The sequence below is a fragment of the Micromys minutus genome (assembly GCF_963924665.1).
Source record: "Micromys minutus genome assembly, chromosome: 28".
Taxonomy (NCBI): Eukaryota; Metazoa; Chordata; class Mammalia; order Rodentia; family Muridae; genus Micromys; species Micromys minutus.
The window spans coordinates 17143768-17160314 of record NC_137963.1 but is presented as its reverse complement, the minus strand read 5'-3'; the positions used below and the strand labels follow the sequence as shown (position 1 = coordinate 17160314).

The 16547-nt window shown below is 47.7% G+C and overlaps 1 protein-coding gene across 1 annotated transcript in view; it reads left to right on the top strand.

Annotated features, from left to right (window-relative positions):
* The first annotated feature begins 2980 nt into the window (after positions 1-2980).
* SNX30 (sorting nexin family member 30) overlaps positions 2981-16547 on the top strand; it is an 85268-nt gene continuing 71701 nt past the window's right edge. The window contains exon 1 of the mRNA XM_080940069.1: positions 2981-3273. Within this exon, the coding sequence (XP_080796195.1) occupies positions 3118-3273 (156 nt within the window). The 5' untranslated portion in view covers positions 2981-3117. The remainder of the gene's footprint in view (positions 3274-16547) is intronic.

Genomic DNA, 16547 nt, shown 5'->3' with positions numbered 1-16547 from the left:
GGTACACCCCCCTCCCTTGTTGGAGACAGTCCTCTGTGGTTTGTGACATGTCACTCTGAAAACCTCCTTTGTCCTCACCAGCCATCCACTCCAGAAGTGATGGCGTTATTTTGAGGCAGGGTTTGGGATGCCATATAGAATAAAGCTATGATTGTATTAAAAGCCAGAGGAGGATAAGCAGCTAATACAAACACCGAGAGAGTGCCTAAGCACCTGCTGTACCAAGGAGAACATGGGGCAATGCCGGTTGGCTCCAAGCATTCAGCACTCACATTCAGTCCTCACAGAGTGGCAGTAAGAATGTCAGGGTTCCTCTTTGGCAAAATTACTAAATTGTAATGCTCAGGACCCTATCTCCTGATAGGCTTTTCCAGGGAAGTGCAGTTCCCAAGATGTTTGGGGATTGTCATGACACGGGACATCCCACAGACTCCAGTGTCTTTCGCAGCCTTAGAAATTCAAATTTTCCTCAATGAATTCCTATAAACCCTTTGTTCTGATAATCTTGCCAAAGAGTTTCCTCTTCACCACCACATTTTGATAGACAGAGTCACGTGCTCTGGACTTAGGTTATTTCAGGAACTATTTCTCACCACCGGGAACACTAAAATGAACCAGGAAATGGTGGACGGGACAGGCAGGCCTCAGCTGAAAATGAATGCTGGAACTTTCCACCAAAATATTTTCCACAGTTCACTTTCTTCAGTTTTGATGACTGCTTCTTCTAGGATCATTGAGCCAGAGGCCTCTGATGGATCAGGAAAGAAAATGAAACTTTCATATGGCCCTTTGGGAACCCTGGTTCTCTTTCTGTTTCTTTCTGTCTGTCTGTCTGTCTCTCTCTCTCTCTCTCTCTCTCTCTCTCTTTCTTTCTTTCTCTCTCTCGCTCTTTCTTTTTTCTTTCTTTCTTTCCTTCTTTCTTTCTTTCTTTCCTTCTTTCTTTCTTCTCCTCTCTCCTCCTCTTCCTCCTCTTCCCCATGGGGAGGCATAAAAGAGTGTCATTTCAACTCAAACTAAGGAAACGGACTTTGGAATACATCATATAATTATGACTATTCTGTGGTTGTTGTTTCATAAGAATAGTAGAGAAGAACCTGAAGGGAAAGGGAGTTCACATGTGAGGAGCTGTTAACATTCAGCAAAGGCTGTGATCCTGAGAATCCCATCTAATTCCCACAGGGTCTCATGTGCCGCCCTCTGCGTCCCTCTCCCTACTCGGCAGGCTGGGAGATAGTTTTATTTTATTGCGTGCACATGTTTGGGGTCAGAGAGACAACTTTTGGGGAGTTGGTTCTTTCATTTCACCTCGCTGAGGCAGATTCTTATGTTTCTGTTGATGCTGCAGCACTAGGTTAGAGGACCAGAGGAGCTTCTGGGTTATTTTCTCACATCTGTCTTCCCTCTCACCATGGAGTGCTGGGATCAAGGAATGCTTCCACATCTGGTTTCTCACATGAATTCTGGGGACCAGATTCTGATCCTCAGGCCTGGGTGGCAAGTTCTTTTACTTACTGAGCTACATGATTTGCTCTTCTACAGAGCTTTCTTTTGATATTTATTTTTATGTTATAGTTGTTGTCAAATCTAGGTCCTCCCTAAGAGCAGCGTTCTTAACCACTGAGCCATCTCTTCAACCCCACTTCTGTGAAATCTTAAGAGCACCGTTATGTTGAGGTGGCCCAATTGTTTTAATAAATAACAACATTTGAGAAGACAATCTTCCAGATAGCTATAGAGCAGCCTTTTCTAGTTATATTGCATTGTCTGTTTTAGTGAAGACAACAGGGTAGACCTATAGCTTTAGGCAGCTCCTAAATATAAATGAAGTGATAATTTTACCCAACTCAGAGGATCGAACCCTAGCACTCCCATGGGACACACACAGCATTGAAAACTTTCTTTCAATATTATTTCCCCAACCAAGCTAGACTGCTCCGCAGGAGAGAAAAGACAATCGCTACTGTACTGAGGACTATGTCAGAAGAAGGCCACTGAACTTACAGGAGACTCTGGTAGCTATTTTGTGTTGGTTTCAATTCTATATTCTACACGGTTGGTTTCTAGAGAAAGTGTGAAAGACAGAGCCCTTTGTGAACCCCAATGTTAAAACCTGTCACCATTTTTTTTAACAGCAAACTGGACAAACCTAAGAAGTTTGAGGACTGGAAAAAAAAATGTTTTCTCACAGCAAGCCACACACAGCACTTAAGTGTTTGATAGATGGGCAGATGACCCTCTAACTTGGCCTTCGGGACAGCAGCGCCAGTAGCAGGTGGAAAAGGGGAAGAACATATACTTTAAAGAGCTGGAGATAAAGTCTGGTCAATTCCCACCATCCCAGCAAATAAAAGCCAAGAATTCAGCTCAGCCTTAGGCCAGTATAGGAACCATCAATGCATGAAAAACAACTAGACCCTCAGGGTTCTTGCAGAAGACTGGTTGGCTAAGTATGCACGTAAGGACTATAAATCATCTGTAGCACACGGTATTTACGGATGCTCACGCTTCTTTTCGTCTTACGTAAACCCAGCTTAGCTGCAGAAGCCAGCCAGCATTGGGACTTCAGTGTGGATTTGAAGACGTACCACACTGCCTCTTTAAATATCCTTCTAGTTTCTCTACTCAATGTTCTCTAGTTTCTCTGAGCCACGTAACCCTTTACGTTACTAAGACATGCTCCACATTTTTATCTCTCTCTGCACTTGCAGTGAGGCTGGGAGACCCTAACTCACACCGGCGACCACTGAGCCCCCGGAGCGGCTGCCCCTGGGTGCACTTCCTGCCGGGAGGTGGGCGGGGCGGGCCGCCTCCTTCCCCCCAAGCCCCGCCCCACCCTGCGCCCCGCCCTCCCTCCCGGCGGGCAGAGGCTCCGCGGGGGCGGGGCTGCGAGCCGTGGGCGGCGTGGCGCTGCTAGCAGGGTGCAGGGCCGGAGGTGTTGGGGGATCGCGGCGGCTTAGCCCACGGATCTGCAGTGTGTCGCTCGGGAAAGCTCAGCCTCTCAGGCAGGAGAAGCGTCTGGCGAAGGCGGCCCCCGCCGGGTAGTGCAGGGCCTCGGGCCGAGTAGGGCCGAGAGCTGCGGGAGTAAGCGGCGGCGGCGGGTCCCGAGCGCTGCGCGCCATGGCGGGCGGGCCCCCCAAGGCCCTGCCGTCCACGGGGCCCCAGTCCTTGCGCGACATGCCGCACCCGCTAGCGGGCTCCAGCAGCGAGGAGGCCGTGGGAGGCGACAGCACGCCCAGCCCGGACCTACTGATGGCCCGCAGCTTCGGTGACAAGGTGGGGCGTTCGGGGCTGGGGACTCCTGGGGCGGAGCGGGAGTGGAGGATGGATCCAGGACCACCCCTGACACTGGGCCGCGCTCACCCTGGCGCCCCTTTCCCGGAGATTAGACGTGCTTTGGCTCTAACAGCCCTTGGCCAGAGCGTGTCCTCTCATTGCCCCCGAGGGGTCGCAGCTGCAGGCTGAGCGGCCAGAGGGCATGTGTTTCCCTGGCTGAGAGTGGCCCCGAGCGCGGGTGACAGCTGGTGGGGAGGGAGGGGTTCGGGTTGCAGCGAGCATGTGGGGACCCGGGGCGTGTGCTGCGGTACTTCGCCTCTGTGTCCCGGGAAGGAGGTCCCTCACCCCCTCTAGGTACATTCCTTGAAGAGGAGCCGCAGAATAGGAATAACTTGTTGGCGCCTCCAGTTTCTCCGAACCGCAAAAAAAAAAAAAAAAAAAAAAAAAAAAAAGCGAGAGTTAATGGCTAATGGCCTTCCGGGGTGGGTCTGAGCAGCCTTGCTCTTCTTCTCCCCAGTCGGTCATGTGGGGAGTGATCTTTGTTTAGGTTTGCTGTTTGCCCCAGGAGTCACCTGACTGCGACCTCAGCGGCGGCTGGTGGAGAGTCTCTGGTTTTCTGTCTAGGGCTTCATTCACCTCCTATTGCGGACCACATTGATTAGGTTTGGCAGTGGCTGGTTTTGTGGTTGAGGGAAAGCAAGCTCGCCCTTTGACCTTCTTTGTGCTTAGGGAGGTTCTTGGTCGTTGAGCCGTACTACTCTCTTGCTGCTTTGAGAGCCAGCAAAGTCCAGCGAGGAGAAGGAAGAGACAGCATTTCCCCCCTCCGCCCCACCCCCGCCCCCATCGCCATTTCAGATGTGACCAGGATTTTGAGCAGCGATTGTATCTGCGCTCCTTAGTCATGAGTTGCAGACATTCCAAATGTTCTTAGCACTTGAGATCAGGGTTTCTTCCTTTTACTAAAATAGTAAGTGAATTCTTCCTTTTCCTAGTATTAATGGAATTAATGGAATCGAGGGAATGAACTTTTCTTCTTCCCTTAGATGGGAGGTAACCTTTCCTATGAGTGTGACTTGCTGGCCCTGAACCCTCAGAATGACCAGGGAGTGATAGGGATTTATAAAGCATAAGCTAATGAAAGGATAAATTGAACAGCTCAAAATATGTTCTTGCCCATACCTCTGTGGTCATTGCTTTTTTAATAGATTTTAGACTATGTGAAAAGACCACATGGGCAGCTTGCAAACCCTTCCTTATGTTTGACATTCAGGAAGTGATCGTTGAATGCCTGAATGATATATTTTTTTCTTATTAGCAGAGAAATTGATTTTGAATGGATGTTGAATGGTTACTAAGGTTAAACCTTCAGCTGCTGTCTCGGTTCTCCATAGGAAATTGAATTATTTCCTTACTGCTGTGTAAGACATTACTTCAGGATTTACCGCCTGAAAATACTGTCTATGAGTCAGGAACCTGGGTGGTTCTGAATCAGTCGTGTACGAGTCTGCCACTGTCTTTAGAAGACTGGATTGGGAGTACTCTAAACATCAATTCTAGGCCCACTCATGTGGTTCTTCATAGCCCACAGCATAGTAACTGGTTTCTGCCAGAGAAGGTGATTCAAGACAGCCCAAGACTCCAGCCAGCCTTTCATATATTGATCCTAAGAGGAACATACCTCTGTTGTATTCTATTGCTTATAGAGGGAAACTGGTGCGAGAAGAGGGTGTGAATCCTAGAGAATACTAGGAAGTGGAACATTGTGGCCATCTTGGAGCCTGGCTTCTATTCTACTGTGTGTGTGTGTGTGTCTGTGTGTCTGTGTGTCTGTGTCGCTATGAATTGAACCCATGGCAAGTGCTCTACCACTGGGCTATATCCCTTACTTCACATATAGCTGTTTTGAATATTTCCCTATGATCCAGTCTTGGATAGTTAACTCAGAAGTGCAGCCATTTTACTAAAACGTACTTGGAAGGTAAATGCTCTGTCCCACTAAGATCTCATTGTCTGGCAGTGAGGCCCTTGCCTAGTTCTGGATGGTTTCCTCCACAGGATCTATTCTTTGAGAGTCTTGAAGGCACTATTATTAATTATGTAACATTTAATAAATATCCTAACAACTGTGGAGAGCATCTAAATGACACACACAGGCCTCCAGGGCCCAATTTACAATCAGCCTCTTCTCCTTAGAGGCTAAGCATTATAGTTTCTCATTATTATACGGAGTATTATTCTTTTATTTTGGCATACATGTGTTCTCATACATTTGTTTTTTAAAGACTTATTTTGTGTGTGTGTATCTGCGTGGGCGTGTGCTTCTGTGTGAATGGATACTGGATGTGTGCAGGTCCCTCAGAGACCAGGAGAGGGTGTTGGTTTGCTTTTGCTTGGAGTTGGAATTACAGACTCTGTGATCCTCCCAACATGGGTGCCAGTGGCCGAACTCAGTTCCTGTGGACGAGTAGGAAGTACTCAAACTGCTGAGCCATCTCTCCAACCACTCCCAAATATTTGTATCGAGAGGCTAGCAAGCTGCAGAAGTGAGGACAGTTTGTCGGGAGCTCCTCTTGCCCAACTTTACCTTGTTTAGGTAGCGTAAGTGCCCTTGGAGGGCAGGAGGTGGTCAGGTGCTGTGTTCAGTCTGTGAGAAGAGGTCCTTTCTCTTTAGACATGGGGTTTCATCCTAGACAAGGATTTAGGGTTGGTTCTGGGTAAGGGACTTGAAGGCATTGGCAGGCCCAAAACAGTGTCCGGCCTCTGTGCAGACGGGAAATGCTTTCTCTGGCGTCAGATGGTGCAGCCAGTGTGTAGCTGACACTTCCAAATGGCCCTTTTTGTTCTGGGCATAGGAAAGAGCGACTGTGGTGGAGACTCCATCCGTCCTCGCCGTCCGAATGGTGATACAGTGGCAGGAATGCCTGTTTACCAATGGCTGGATGGGCGCATTCTTCTGATGCTGCCCAAACCCACCAGACCTTGTAGTCCCTTAATTTCTTTTCTCTCCAACTAAAATGTAAGTAAAACCACTTGACCTATTTCTCGGCTGTTTTACTTTTGCCCATGAATTCTGAGCAGTTTTTTCTGTGATTCAACCTCCTGCCTGGGTGTTCGTTCAGAAACTGAATACTTGACCCCTCTCAGCCTCCAGGCCTCGGCTAGGACTTCTCTCCACATTCCCACCTTCTTCACTTTCCTGACCCTTCCTGCCACCAAGGTGTCTTTTTCTTTCACATTTCAATCCTTGGGTATGGGAATCCAGAACTTCCCCTGTCATATTGGATAGCTTTTTTCCTGCATGTATGTCTGTGTGAGGGTGTCAGATTCCCTAGAACTGGAGTTTCGAACAGTTGTGAGCTGCCATGTGGGTGCTGGGAATTGAACCCGGGTCCTGTGGAAGAGCAGCCAGTGCTCTTAACTGCTGAGCCACCTCTTCCAGCCCCCTAAACCTTCAACCTTTAAACCCAGTGCTATCCAGTGAACTCAGGACTGAACAGCCAGGAGACCCCGTCTTAACCAGGGGCCAAGAAAATGGCTCAGCTGGTGAAAAGCACTTTTTCTTCGTGCTGACAACCTGAATTCCAGCCTCAGGAGCCACTTGAGAAAGCCCAGTGTCTTTCACTTGTCATCGGAGCAGAGCGCGCCTCCAGATGGGGGTGGGGTGGAGGCAGGAGAATGACTTTTTGACTTTTTGAGTCCCTTCTCCTTTACCTCTTTGAGACGGGTTTCTTGTTTCTGTGGTGCTACTTAATCCAGGCTGGCTGGGCTGCGAGCTTCTGGGCCAGTCTCCTGTCTCCAAACCCCTCCCACCAGTTAAGATTCTTTTAAAAGAGCATAAAACAAACAAACAAACAAATCAAGCTGGTCACAGGAAAATGTGCAAGTTTTGCTATTGAAAGGACCTAGGTGTTTTTGGCTTCAGGCATGTTGAGAATAGGTGCCAACGGTGTTGGGAATCTGTCACTTGCGACTAGCAGGGAGGATCCCTCTTCCTGATCGGTTCAGCGAAGCTTCTGTCTTGGCTGGGATTGGGTCGGACACCCACACCCGTGTTTGTGACTGATCGGGCAGAGCGAGCTAGAATCCACTTTGGCTTGAGGGGCTTTTAAAAGTGAAATGTACAAATGAAGTGTCCCGGAAGTGTGCCCGTGGAATGTGAGAAGGCAGACATTATTTTTGTCAGTGAAGGGATAAGCTCAACCTTCATGCTCCTAACCCTCCCTGTTGAGACACAGGATATTGCTAATATTTTCGAAGCACCTCTGTGCTCAGGCAGGAAGAAGGTGACTTCCAAAGTCAACTGGGATGGGAGGATAGCTCAGTGGAGCGCTTATCATTGTGCATGAGACCCTGTGAATTCCCGGTGACACACATGTCATACACACACACACACAGACAGAGACAGAGGAGAAAATATTAAAGCAGGTTGTTTCTGTTACCAGAAAGAAGAGTGTGTTGGGCAAACAGGAAGCAATGAGTATTCACTGGAGATATTCCACTACTTTGTAATTTGGGGTGTGTGTGTGTGTGTGTGTGTATGCGTGCGTGTGCGCATGTGAGCGCACACACATGCTTCTGCCTCTCAAGTGCAGGGATTAAAGGCCCATGCCATTACCCCTGGCCTCTACTTGCTTAATAATCAAATTTTATTCTGTATGTATGGATATTTTGCCTGCTTATATTTCTGTTCTACGTATGTGCCTGGTACCCTAGGAAGTCAAAAGAGGGTGTTGTTTCCCCTAGGACTGGATTTACAGTCGGTTGTGACCTGCTATGTGGGTGCTGGAAATTGAACCCTGGGTCCTCTGGAAGAGCGACCAGTACTTTTGACCAGTAAGCCATGTCCCAGGTCCCTTTAACAGTTTTAAAATTATTACTTCATCTCTTTTATTTTCTTCTTATTTACCTTACGATTCTGGACTTGACTGGTTTAGCTAGAACATCTGGTCAGTGAGGGCACTCTCCTCCCTGGGTTGCACAAAAGTCTGTCACAGCAAAGCAAGGTAACATTGATAAAGTATCTCGACCCTGGTAGATGGTGTTGTAGTGAATGAATGAGTGGAGTTCAGGAATCTTTTTTTAAAGTTTCTTTCTTTATTCTTTCTTTTGTAGTTTTTTTCCTTCCTTCCTTCCTTCCTTCTTTCTTTTTCTCTCTCTGTTTCTTTCTTTTTGGGCGGCAGGTTTTTGCTATGTAACCCTAGCTGTCGTGGAATTTGCTGGACAGTTTGTAGACCAGGCTGGCCTCAAACTTACTGAGATGCTCCTGCTTCTGTCTCCCAAGTACTGGTATGGAAGTCATTTGATGCCATCTCTGACTCTGGTGCAGGGATCAGAGGTGTGCGCCACCATGCCTGGCTTTGTTCCAGGATCTTACAAATGGCAATGGTTGTCTTTTCAGATTGGGGGTCATTTTGCATCACTCTGCACTTAGACTTTCATAGGGACGACCAACCTGCAGTGGGCTACTGTGACTTAGCGAATGCTGAGCACCCCCATTTAAAATGAGATGGTTGGGCAGAGATGACGCAACACATAGAAAGTAAGATGTAATCTCAGCAGCTCCGTAGCAAGTGACCAGGCAGAGAAGCCTGGTGAACACTGAATGGCAGAAACAATAGAGGTCTCAACACTGTGGAAGGAGGGAAACTGCTCCTGAGATTTGTCCTCTGACCTCCACACATGTACCATGGAATAGGCACAGGAGCATTCACATACGCTAACAGTCATAAAATTCAATGTAAGAACATCCTTATAACCAAAAGTTAGATGGGGAAATGGAGGCATTTTACCATTAACTTTGTCCAGGCCACAGAGTTAAGTACCAGCCACGCCTGCTGTAACCGTCTGTTGGTGTGTCTCTTTCTCACTGGACAGTGAACACTGAAGATGTAGACCTCTTACCTTTACCTGTACCTGCAGCATCCAAACCAGAGACAGGCACATGGCTCAAGAGATAAGAGTTTGAAAGCACCCGCATTGTCCTACCCAAATGGGTCGCAGGCTCTCCGGGCTCTGTCAGTTCTCAAACTGAACTCCTGAGACCTTCCTCTGGATAGCCCTGGCTCCCCACTCTGACCCTCTGCACACACAGGAGAACACACGTAATGGTCTCATTGGCTGCTCTGGTCCAAATGAAAGAAAGACTCAGAGCCTATAGTTAGCAAGTTTCAGTGCTGATCGATCGCCAGTGTTTCCTGGCCAAGCTGATGTCTATATACTTACTTTGCTTTGAGAAGCTCTTGTCTGTCATGGAATGTCTGATTTCCCCACAGCTCTCAATTCCCAGGCCACTATGGTGTCCTACCTTCCCTTGATTGCAACAGCTCTGTTTTCCTTTTCTCTTGCTCTGCAGCCCTAGCTGGTTTGGTACTTGCTATGTAGCCCAGGCTAGCCTAGAGCGCCCTGAAACACGTTGTCTAAGTTCTAAGCTCGGCTGCTTCATCCTGCAGCCCCATTCACTCATCCTGAACTCATCCTGTTCAGATCTACAGTGATTGCTCATTGAAAGAAGAGTTTCCCAGGGCAGCATTCATTTGAGCAGGTTGTCAATGGTGAGCTTTGGATAAACTCTGTCCTAAAATAACTCATTACCGCCACAGCCTAGTCTTCTGAACACATCACCAAGCACCCTTGCTCCTTAGCTGAGTTGTCCTCCCCAGGGAAGGTAGAGATTGTTTCCGGTCCCTTGGACTAGGAGGCCAGCCCCTACCTCACCAGCTAGAGTCAGCTGGATACTTGCTAATCCTTCCTCCCCAGGCAATGACTCCATTCTTTGTCACAGTCCTTCACAGCTGACCTTTCATTGCCACTCTGCCTTTTGGGAAACAGTTGCTCCCAACCCAATAGAAGTATATTTTCCTCAGTATCTAATACATCTTGGGAAAGACTGGGGGTTCCCCATGTCTCCTGACCACTTACGACCATATTTTGGCACTAGAAGACATTGGTGAGAGACCAGAATGCAGGATTAAGACAGAAGTCTTTCCCCTGCCCTCCTCTTCCTTGTGAGGTTGACCAGGCTGCTTCCTACCCTGAGAGGAACATCCCTGCTGCTCAGCTAGGGTCCACAGGAGGTCAATGTCTCCACTGAGCCTCCAGTCCTGAGGATGATGGGAGTTTCTGCTACTGCTGTTCTTGATGACATCATCATACTCCTCTTGGCTGCTCAGGTTTCTCATCACCTAGGCAACTAATTCCCTATACTTAAAGTCCCTCAGACTGAAGTACCTTCTGCGTTTTTCTTTGTTTTCCAATTGGACCACAACAGAGGAATATACAAAAATGGAGAAAGAAGGCATGGAGGAAGTATCAAGGATTAAGAAAAACAACCTTACCACACTGTGAATCCTCTTGATCTCACATTAACCCCCCAGGCTGGAATCTCTCTGACCCCTTTAAATATCAAAGCCATGTTAATGGAGCTGAGATTCAAAGCAAGCATCTGGCTCAGAGCATACTCTGGAAGTGGAGCAAGGGCTTAGAGCACAAGGGTTCTCAGGAGGGTCAGGTGGGGCCTGCAAGGGGTCAGACAAGATCAGGACTGGGAAGCATTTACGGCTTTTAGCAATAAGGAAGTTATAGAGGACCCTGAACAGCAAAGCCAGAAACCAGATAACAGGAGACTGGGAGTAAGCCAGAGGTTACAAGTAGAGGGAACAGCAACATGCCTTCCTTCTAAGCACAATAACAAAAAGTACATATGTATATTCATATATGCACGTAGTATGTGATGGAGGGAAGAGAACCACGGAAGTGTTTTCTTGACTCTTAAGTTTGAGCATGTCGAGATGTAGATGAGGACGAGTCAGTTGGGAGTGTGTCCTGCTAGCGTGTATCACTACAGTGAAATTCCCCAGAGACAACTCGTCTTATCAGAAAAGATTTAAGCTAGGAGTGTAACCCAGTGGTAGACTGCAGACATGCAAATACAAAGCTCTGGGGAAACACACACGTAGACGTGCACACGCGTGAGGTTCAACGCCTGCCTCTATCAGCTTACTGTGCAGGGCCCAGGAAGCACAAACTGGGGCTCACAGTCTTTTCTAAAGGCAGGAGTCTTATATTTCACCATCTTTATTTCTTTATCTATCTATCTATCTATCTATCTATCTATCTATCTATCTATCTATCTACTTACTTTACATTTCACCATCTTATTTATTTATTTATTTATTTATTTATTTATTCATTTATTTATTTACATTTCACCATCTTGAGGTACTGCCAGTATGGACCCTAGGTTGCGGAGACACAGGTCGTATTCACACCATAGGAGAGACTCAGACGAAGGAGGGAGTCTCTCCAAGAGTGGACTATACCCAGGATTGGCTGCATCAACTCCTACTAAAAACAGGAAAGGAAGGAGGGCTACAAATTCCGATTGTGTGCCCTAGTGAGAAGAGGTCTGTCCTACGGACTCTCAGGTGTGGTTGAGGTCATCGGTAGAGTGGGGAGGTAGAGGACGGGCAAGAACGTGAGCAGGCAGAGGCCTGCGGTCAGCCGCAGGGGCATTCGAGGGCCTACTGTGGAAACAGACAACCCAGCACCCGTGAGCTACACCTCTGATGCTGCTCCAGCTGCCTCCGTTCTCTGGACTTTGGGGGAAGGTGTGAACAAAAAGCAAGGGGCCAGTGAAACGGGGCAGCTGTTGCGGTGGCCTCATTATGTAAAGCAGACGAGGCCGAGGATGTAGTTCAGTAGGTAGAACACTTGTGTGGTGATGTACCCCTGTGATCCCAGCACTCTAGAGGTAGAGACAGGTGCATTAGAAGTTACGGGGCGGCCTCAGATCTATAGAGTTTGAGGCCAGCCTGGGCTATGTGATAACTTGTCACAAATAAGCTGCAATAAATGAATAGAGGTGGGTGGAGACATTGAAGCTTCAGCTCAAGGGCCCAGCACTAGCACGTTAGGCCCTAGGTTTTCCCCCTGGTATACCACAAGGGGGAACACAAATGAGAGAGCGAAGGGAAGGGAGGTTGGAGTACCAGCATCTGTCATTACTGACTCAGATGCAAGGGCAGGACAATAGGGCAGACCACGTGGTGGGGGTCTGCCGAGTCAATGGAGATCAGCTAAGCCACCATAGGAAACAGGACGGTGGGAGTCCCTACAAGACATCATGTGTTTGGGCTGGGCCTGTCCTCCTCTCTAAGGCCTAGGTCACAGAGCACAATTTTCTGTCTCCTTTCAGATGCTGGCCAGAAGCTAAATATGCTTTTCTGACACGTTGGGCATCTTAGTTTTCCCCTCAAGCATCTTTCCCCCCATGTGTCTGACCTCCATGGGTAATGGAGGGGCTTTTCTTTTTTTCTCTCTGTGCTCCACTGTCCTCGCCCCAACAGCTCTGCTGAGACTCACAGTCTGTTCTGAAGGTTTTTCTTTTAAACTTGTAATAAAATTGTGCTGGAGCTTAAAAAGAAAAAAGAAAAAAAAAAAAAAAAGGAAGGAAAGGAACAAATAGCGTGGATATTTCTAAACAGTTAAAAGATGGCGTTAGCAGGTGACTCAGCGATCCCTCCTCTACAGACACATTCCATCTGAAGCAAAGGAAACCACCCCCTCCTAAGATACCTGGACCTTGGCTACACAGATTGCTCAGCAGTTAGGAGCATTTGCAGCTCTTGCAGAAGACCCAGGGTTGGTTCGGAGCACCCACACGGTGGCTCACAGCTGTAACTTCAGTCTCAGGGGTCTGACACCCTCTTTTGCCTTTCAAGTGCACAGCATACACTCGAGGCACACCCGTACATGCAGAAAAAGCATTTGGAGGCTGTGAGTTTGACTCAGTCTGGTCTATGTAGTGAATTCCAGGCCAGCCAGGGCTATAAAGTAAAACCTGTCTAAACATAAAGAATATATCAGAAATGAAGCAGGTACTGTACAACTAGCCGGGAAGAGTATGTTACTAAGTCAAGTCTCCCCAGCATAGCTGGACCTTTAACTCACACTGGCAGCCTCTACAAAGGAAGGGGTGAAGCTATCATTAGCCACTTGCTGAAGGCTGTTTGGGTGGTGAGTTTGGGTATTAATTAACAGTATTTTTCAAACTGCCCAGAGGGGAGGCAGAGCAGGCTCAGCCGGGGAGACAGCCAGGCTGAGAAACGCAGGTGCTGGGTTGGTTGTTAGACCAGAGGGTGCCAAAGTGGTCATCACATGAGATATACCGTCGGGAACTGACGGCACCTGCTATCGTGACTAAGAAGTGTGTGTACAGCAGGGGGTAACACTACGAGGATGTGCCTCTTCCAAAGGAGCTAATTTTTGAGTTAGAGCATGAAGTAGGTGATTTCCTAATGGACGGAAATATGAAACTCAGCACCCCCCCCCCAAAGTCCAAAATGTAAATTTGCAAGCACTAAGTGTCAACTGGTGAAATGCTGTGCAGGGACCGGTGGGTGATGAGCCTGGAGAGGCAGGTGGGTGACGCAGCTGCGACCTGTCGCGGACGCTGTTGGGAGGCCAGCAAGGTGCTAAGGAACGGGAAGAGCAGGGCTGTTTTGTGGGTTCAAGTCCTGGTGATCAAGTCCCTAGAGCTGCGGGACAGATGGTTGGGTGAGTGTGGGGTGCAGTTCCACAGGGCTCCTCTCCCTGACTCTGAGTGTGCCTTTTATTTGCTAACAATAGGAATACAGCTCCTGTTAAGCCAAGCAGAAGGAGTGGGGGTGGGGTGATCCTGTTGACAGTCACGGCTGGAACCTCTGAATGCCACTGAAGATGGGTCACAGTCTCATGGGAACGTGGCAGCCTTTGCATCCCACACACTTTACAGCCAGAGCGAATGGGGGAAATGCCAAGGCCGCCTGACTTGGGAGCAAGACACTGATTGGCTTAACCTGGGCCAATCAGCTGTAGCTGGGGAGGGATTTACTAGCTGGGTCTAAAAGTGGGATGGGCAGTAAGGGATAGCCATGAGGGCGTCAGCCTGCAGTGTTGGTGACAAGCAGGGTGATGATGGCAGAATTTGAGGGGACACAGGTCAGAAATAAATGCACAGGCTTTCTAAGGCATACATGACTCTTAAAAATCTATATATTCTCATGCTACAGAATTCAGCCATGTCTGTATGTCTGTTGAGACGTGCCCTCCCTACGTAGACTGAACTATCCTCAAATTCTCCTGAGTACTGGGGTTAAAGACTTGCACCATCATGCTTTTATTTATTTATTTATTTATTTATTTATTTATTTATTTATTTATTTATTTATTTATTTATTTGATTTATATGACTACACTGTCACCATCTTCAGACACACCAGAAGAGGGCATCAGATCCCATTACAGATGGTTGTGAGCCACCATGTGGTTGCTGGGAATTGAACTCAGGACCCCTGGAAGAACAGTCAGTGCTCTTAACCGCTGAGCCATCTCTCCAGCCCTTGATTTACTTACAGTTAAGTGTATATAGTTGGGTCTGTGTTGGGGTCCGAGCATATTCGTGTCTGTGCCCATGGAGGCCAGAAGAGGGCACTGAATCCCCTGGAGCTGGAGTTAGAGGTTGTGAGACATCAGCAGTACTGAACCTGGGTCTTCAGAAAGACTTGGATGTACTCTTTAACTTCAGAGCCTGCTCTTTGTTTATTTTTAGGTAGTTTTGCATGTTACCCAGACTTTTCTTGGATTTTTGGGCCCAAGAGATCCTGTTGCTTCAGCTCCTCTGGTATTTGGCACTATGGACATATGGCCCAGTGCCTGGCCACAAAAACAAACTTTTAAAATTATACACCATAGTAGTTTTCAGTATCATTTTTAGGTTACTACCTGATTCCAGAACAATCTCATGTCCCCAGAAGACCCTGGCGCCATGCACAGGCATTCTTTAGTTTTGTTGTTCCCAGCCACGAGCAGTCCTGGATTCCTGAGTGTGTAGACTTGCTGCACATGTGTTTCATGTCTGTAGCATCATAGGGGTGTATGTGCCTTTGGGTCCAGCATCTGTCACTTTCAAACATGGGTGCGTCTTCCTTCTACAAACTAACTTTATCTTCATTGTTTGGTATTAAAGATGTGTGCAAAGGGCATACCTGTATTCCAGCCAGAAGTATTAAAGGTATGTAATAAGGGCTGAGCCACACAAGTAGAAAACATTTTTTTTTCTTCAGTAAATCACAGTTTTGAGATTCTCAGTGTGATCAAGTGTTTTTGCAACTCGTTAGTCATTCTAACTAATTAATTTATTTCCAAAACTATACAAAGGATTGAACACATGACTTTACCATATATAACCTTTGAGCTGTATCTCTGCCCTTCTTTTTACTTCTTCCCCCCTCCCTTTCAGTTTCAGGATCAACTCTTAATTTAGTTGCCTAGAACTTACAGTGTAGCCCAGGCTTTCCCTGAACTTGGCAGTCTTTTTGCCTCAGCCTCTGCAGTAGCTGGGATTATGAGACTGCACTGCCAGGCCTACCCAGTTACTTCACTTCCAGGATGGTTTCCAGTGCCTTCCTTGGCTTTCTTCTCCCCATCTCCAACCCACTTTCACACATACAGTTTAGTCGTTTTAAATAAACTGTACTTATTAAGTGACGGCTCTCACCTCTCTTTGCTTGCCCCCTGGTAATCCCCATTCTCTTTGTTTCTGTGAGGTTTCCTTAAAACACATCGTGAAGGATGTGACCAGCCAGTATTTGTCTCTTTGTGGCTTATTTTACTTAGCAGCATGCCTTCAAGCACCGCCCATGTTGTAACGCGTGGCAGACCTTCCTTCTTGTTATGGCCTGTGGGATTCCAGTAAACCTTGCCACTGGATCTTTCCCTATCCATTTGTTAAGGGACTTTGGGTTGCTTCTGCCTCTTGGCTGTTTTGAAAAGGCTACACTGAGTTGAACTGGGCTGGAGAGATGGCTCAGTGGCCACCAGCATCCACATGCGTTACCATGGGTGTAATTGCATGTTACAGGCTCATGACTGTAAGTCCAATGCCAGAGGATCTGAAGCCCTTTTCTGTCTCTTCACACATGTGGACGATCCTTCCATTCTGGAAATGCCATTAGTTTAGCACAGGCCAGGTCTAGACATTTCCAGATCTTATGGAATCGTAACAGGAAAGGTTGCAGAGTGGCTGGTTCACGACAGACGCGGAGGCTGAGATGTCCCAGGGCAGCTGAGTAAGAGCGGCCTGTCCTGCTGCCATCAGCATCTGTGTGGAGACCCGCAGCAGCGTTTCTGCACCATCTGCACAGGCAGACCGCGTGCACTCTGTGACTTTTGTCAGCAGTTGTAAAGGGCAGGCGGCTTCTTGTTAGTTCCCCAGAGATTTGTACAGGACTACCATG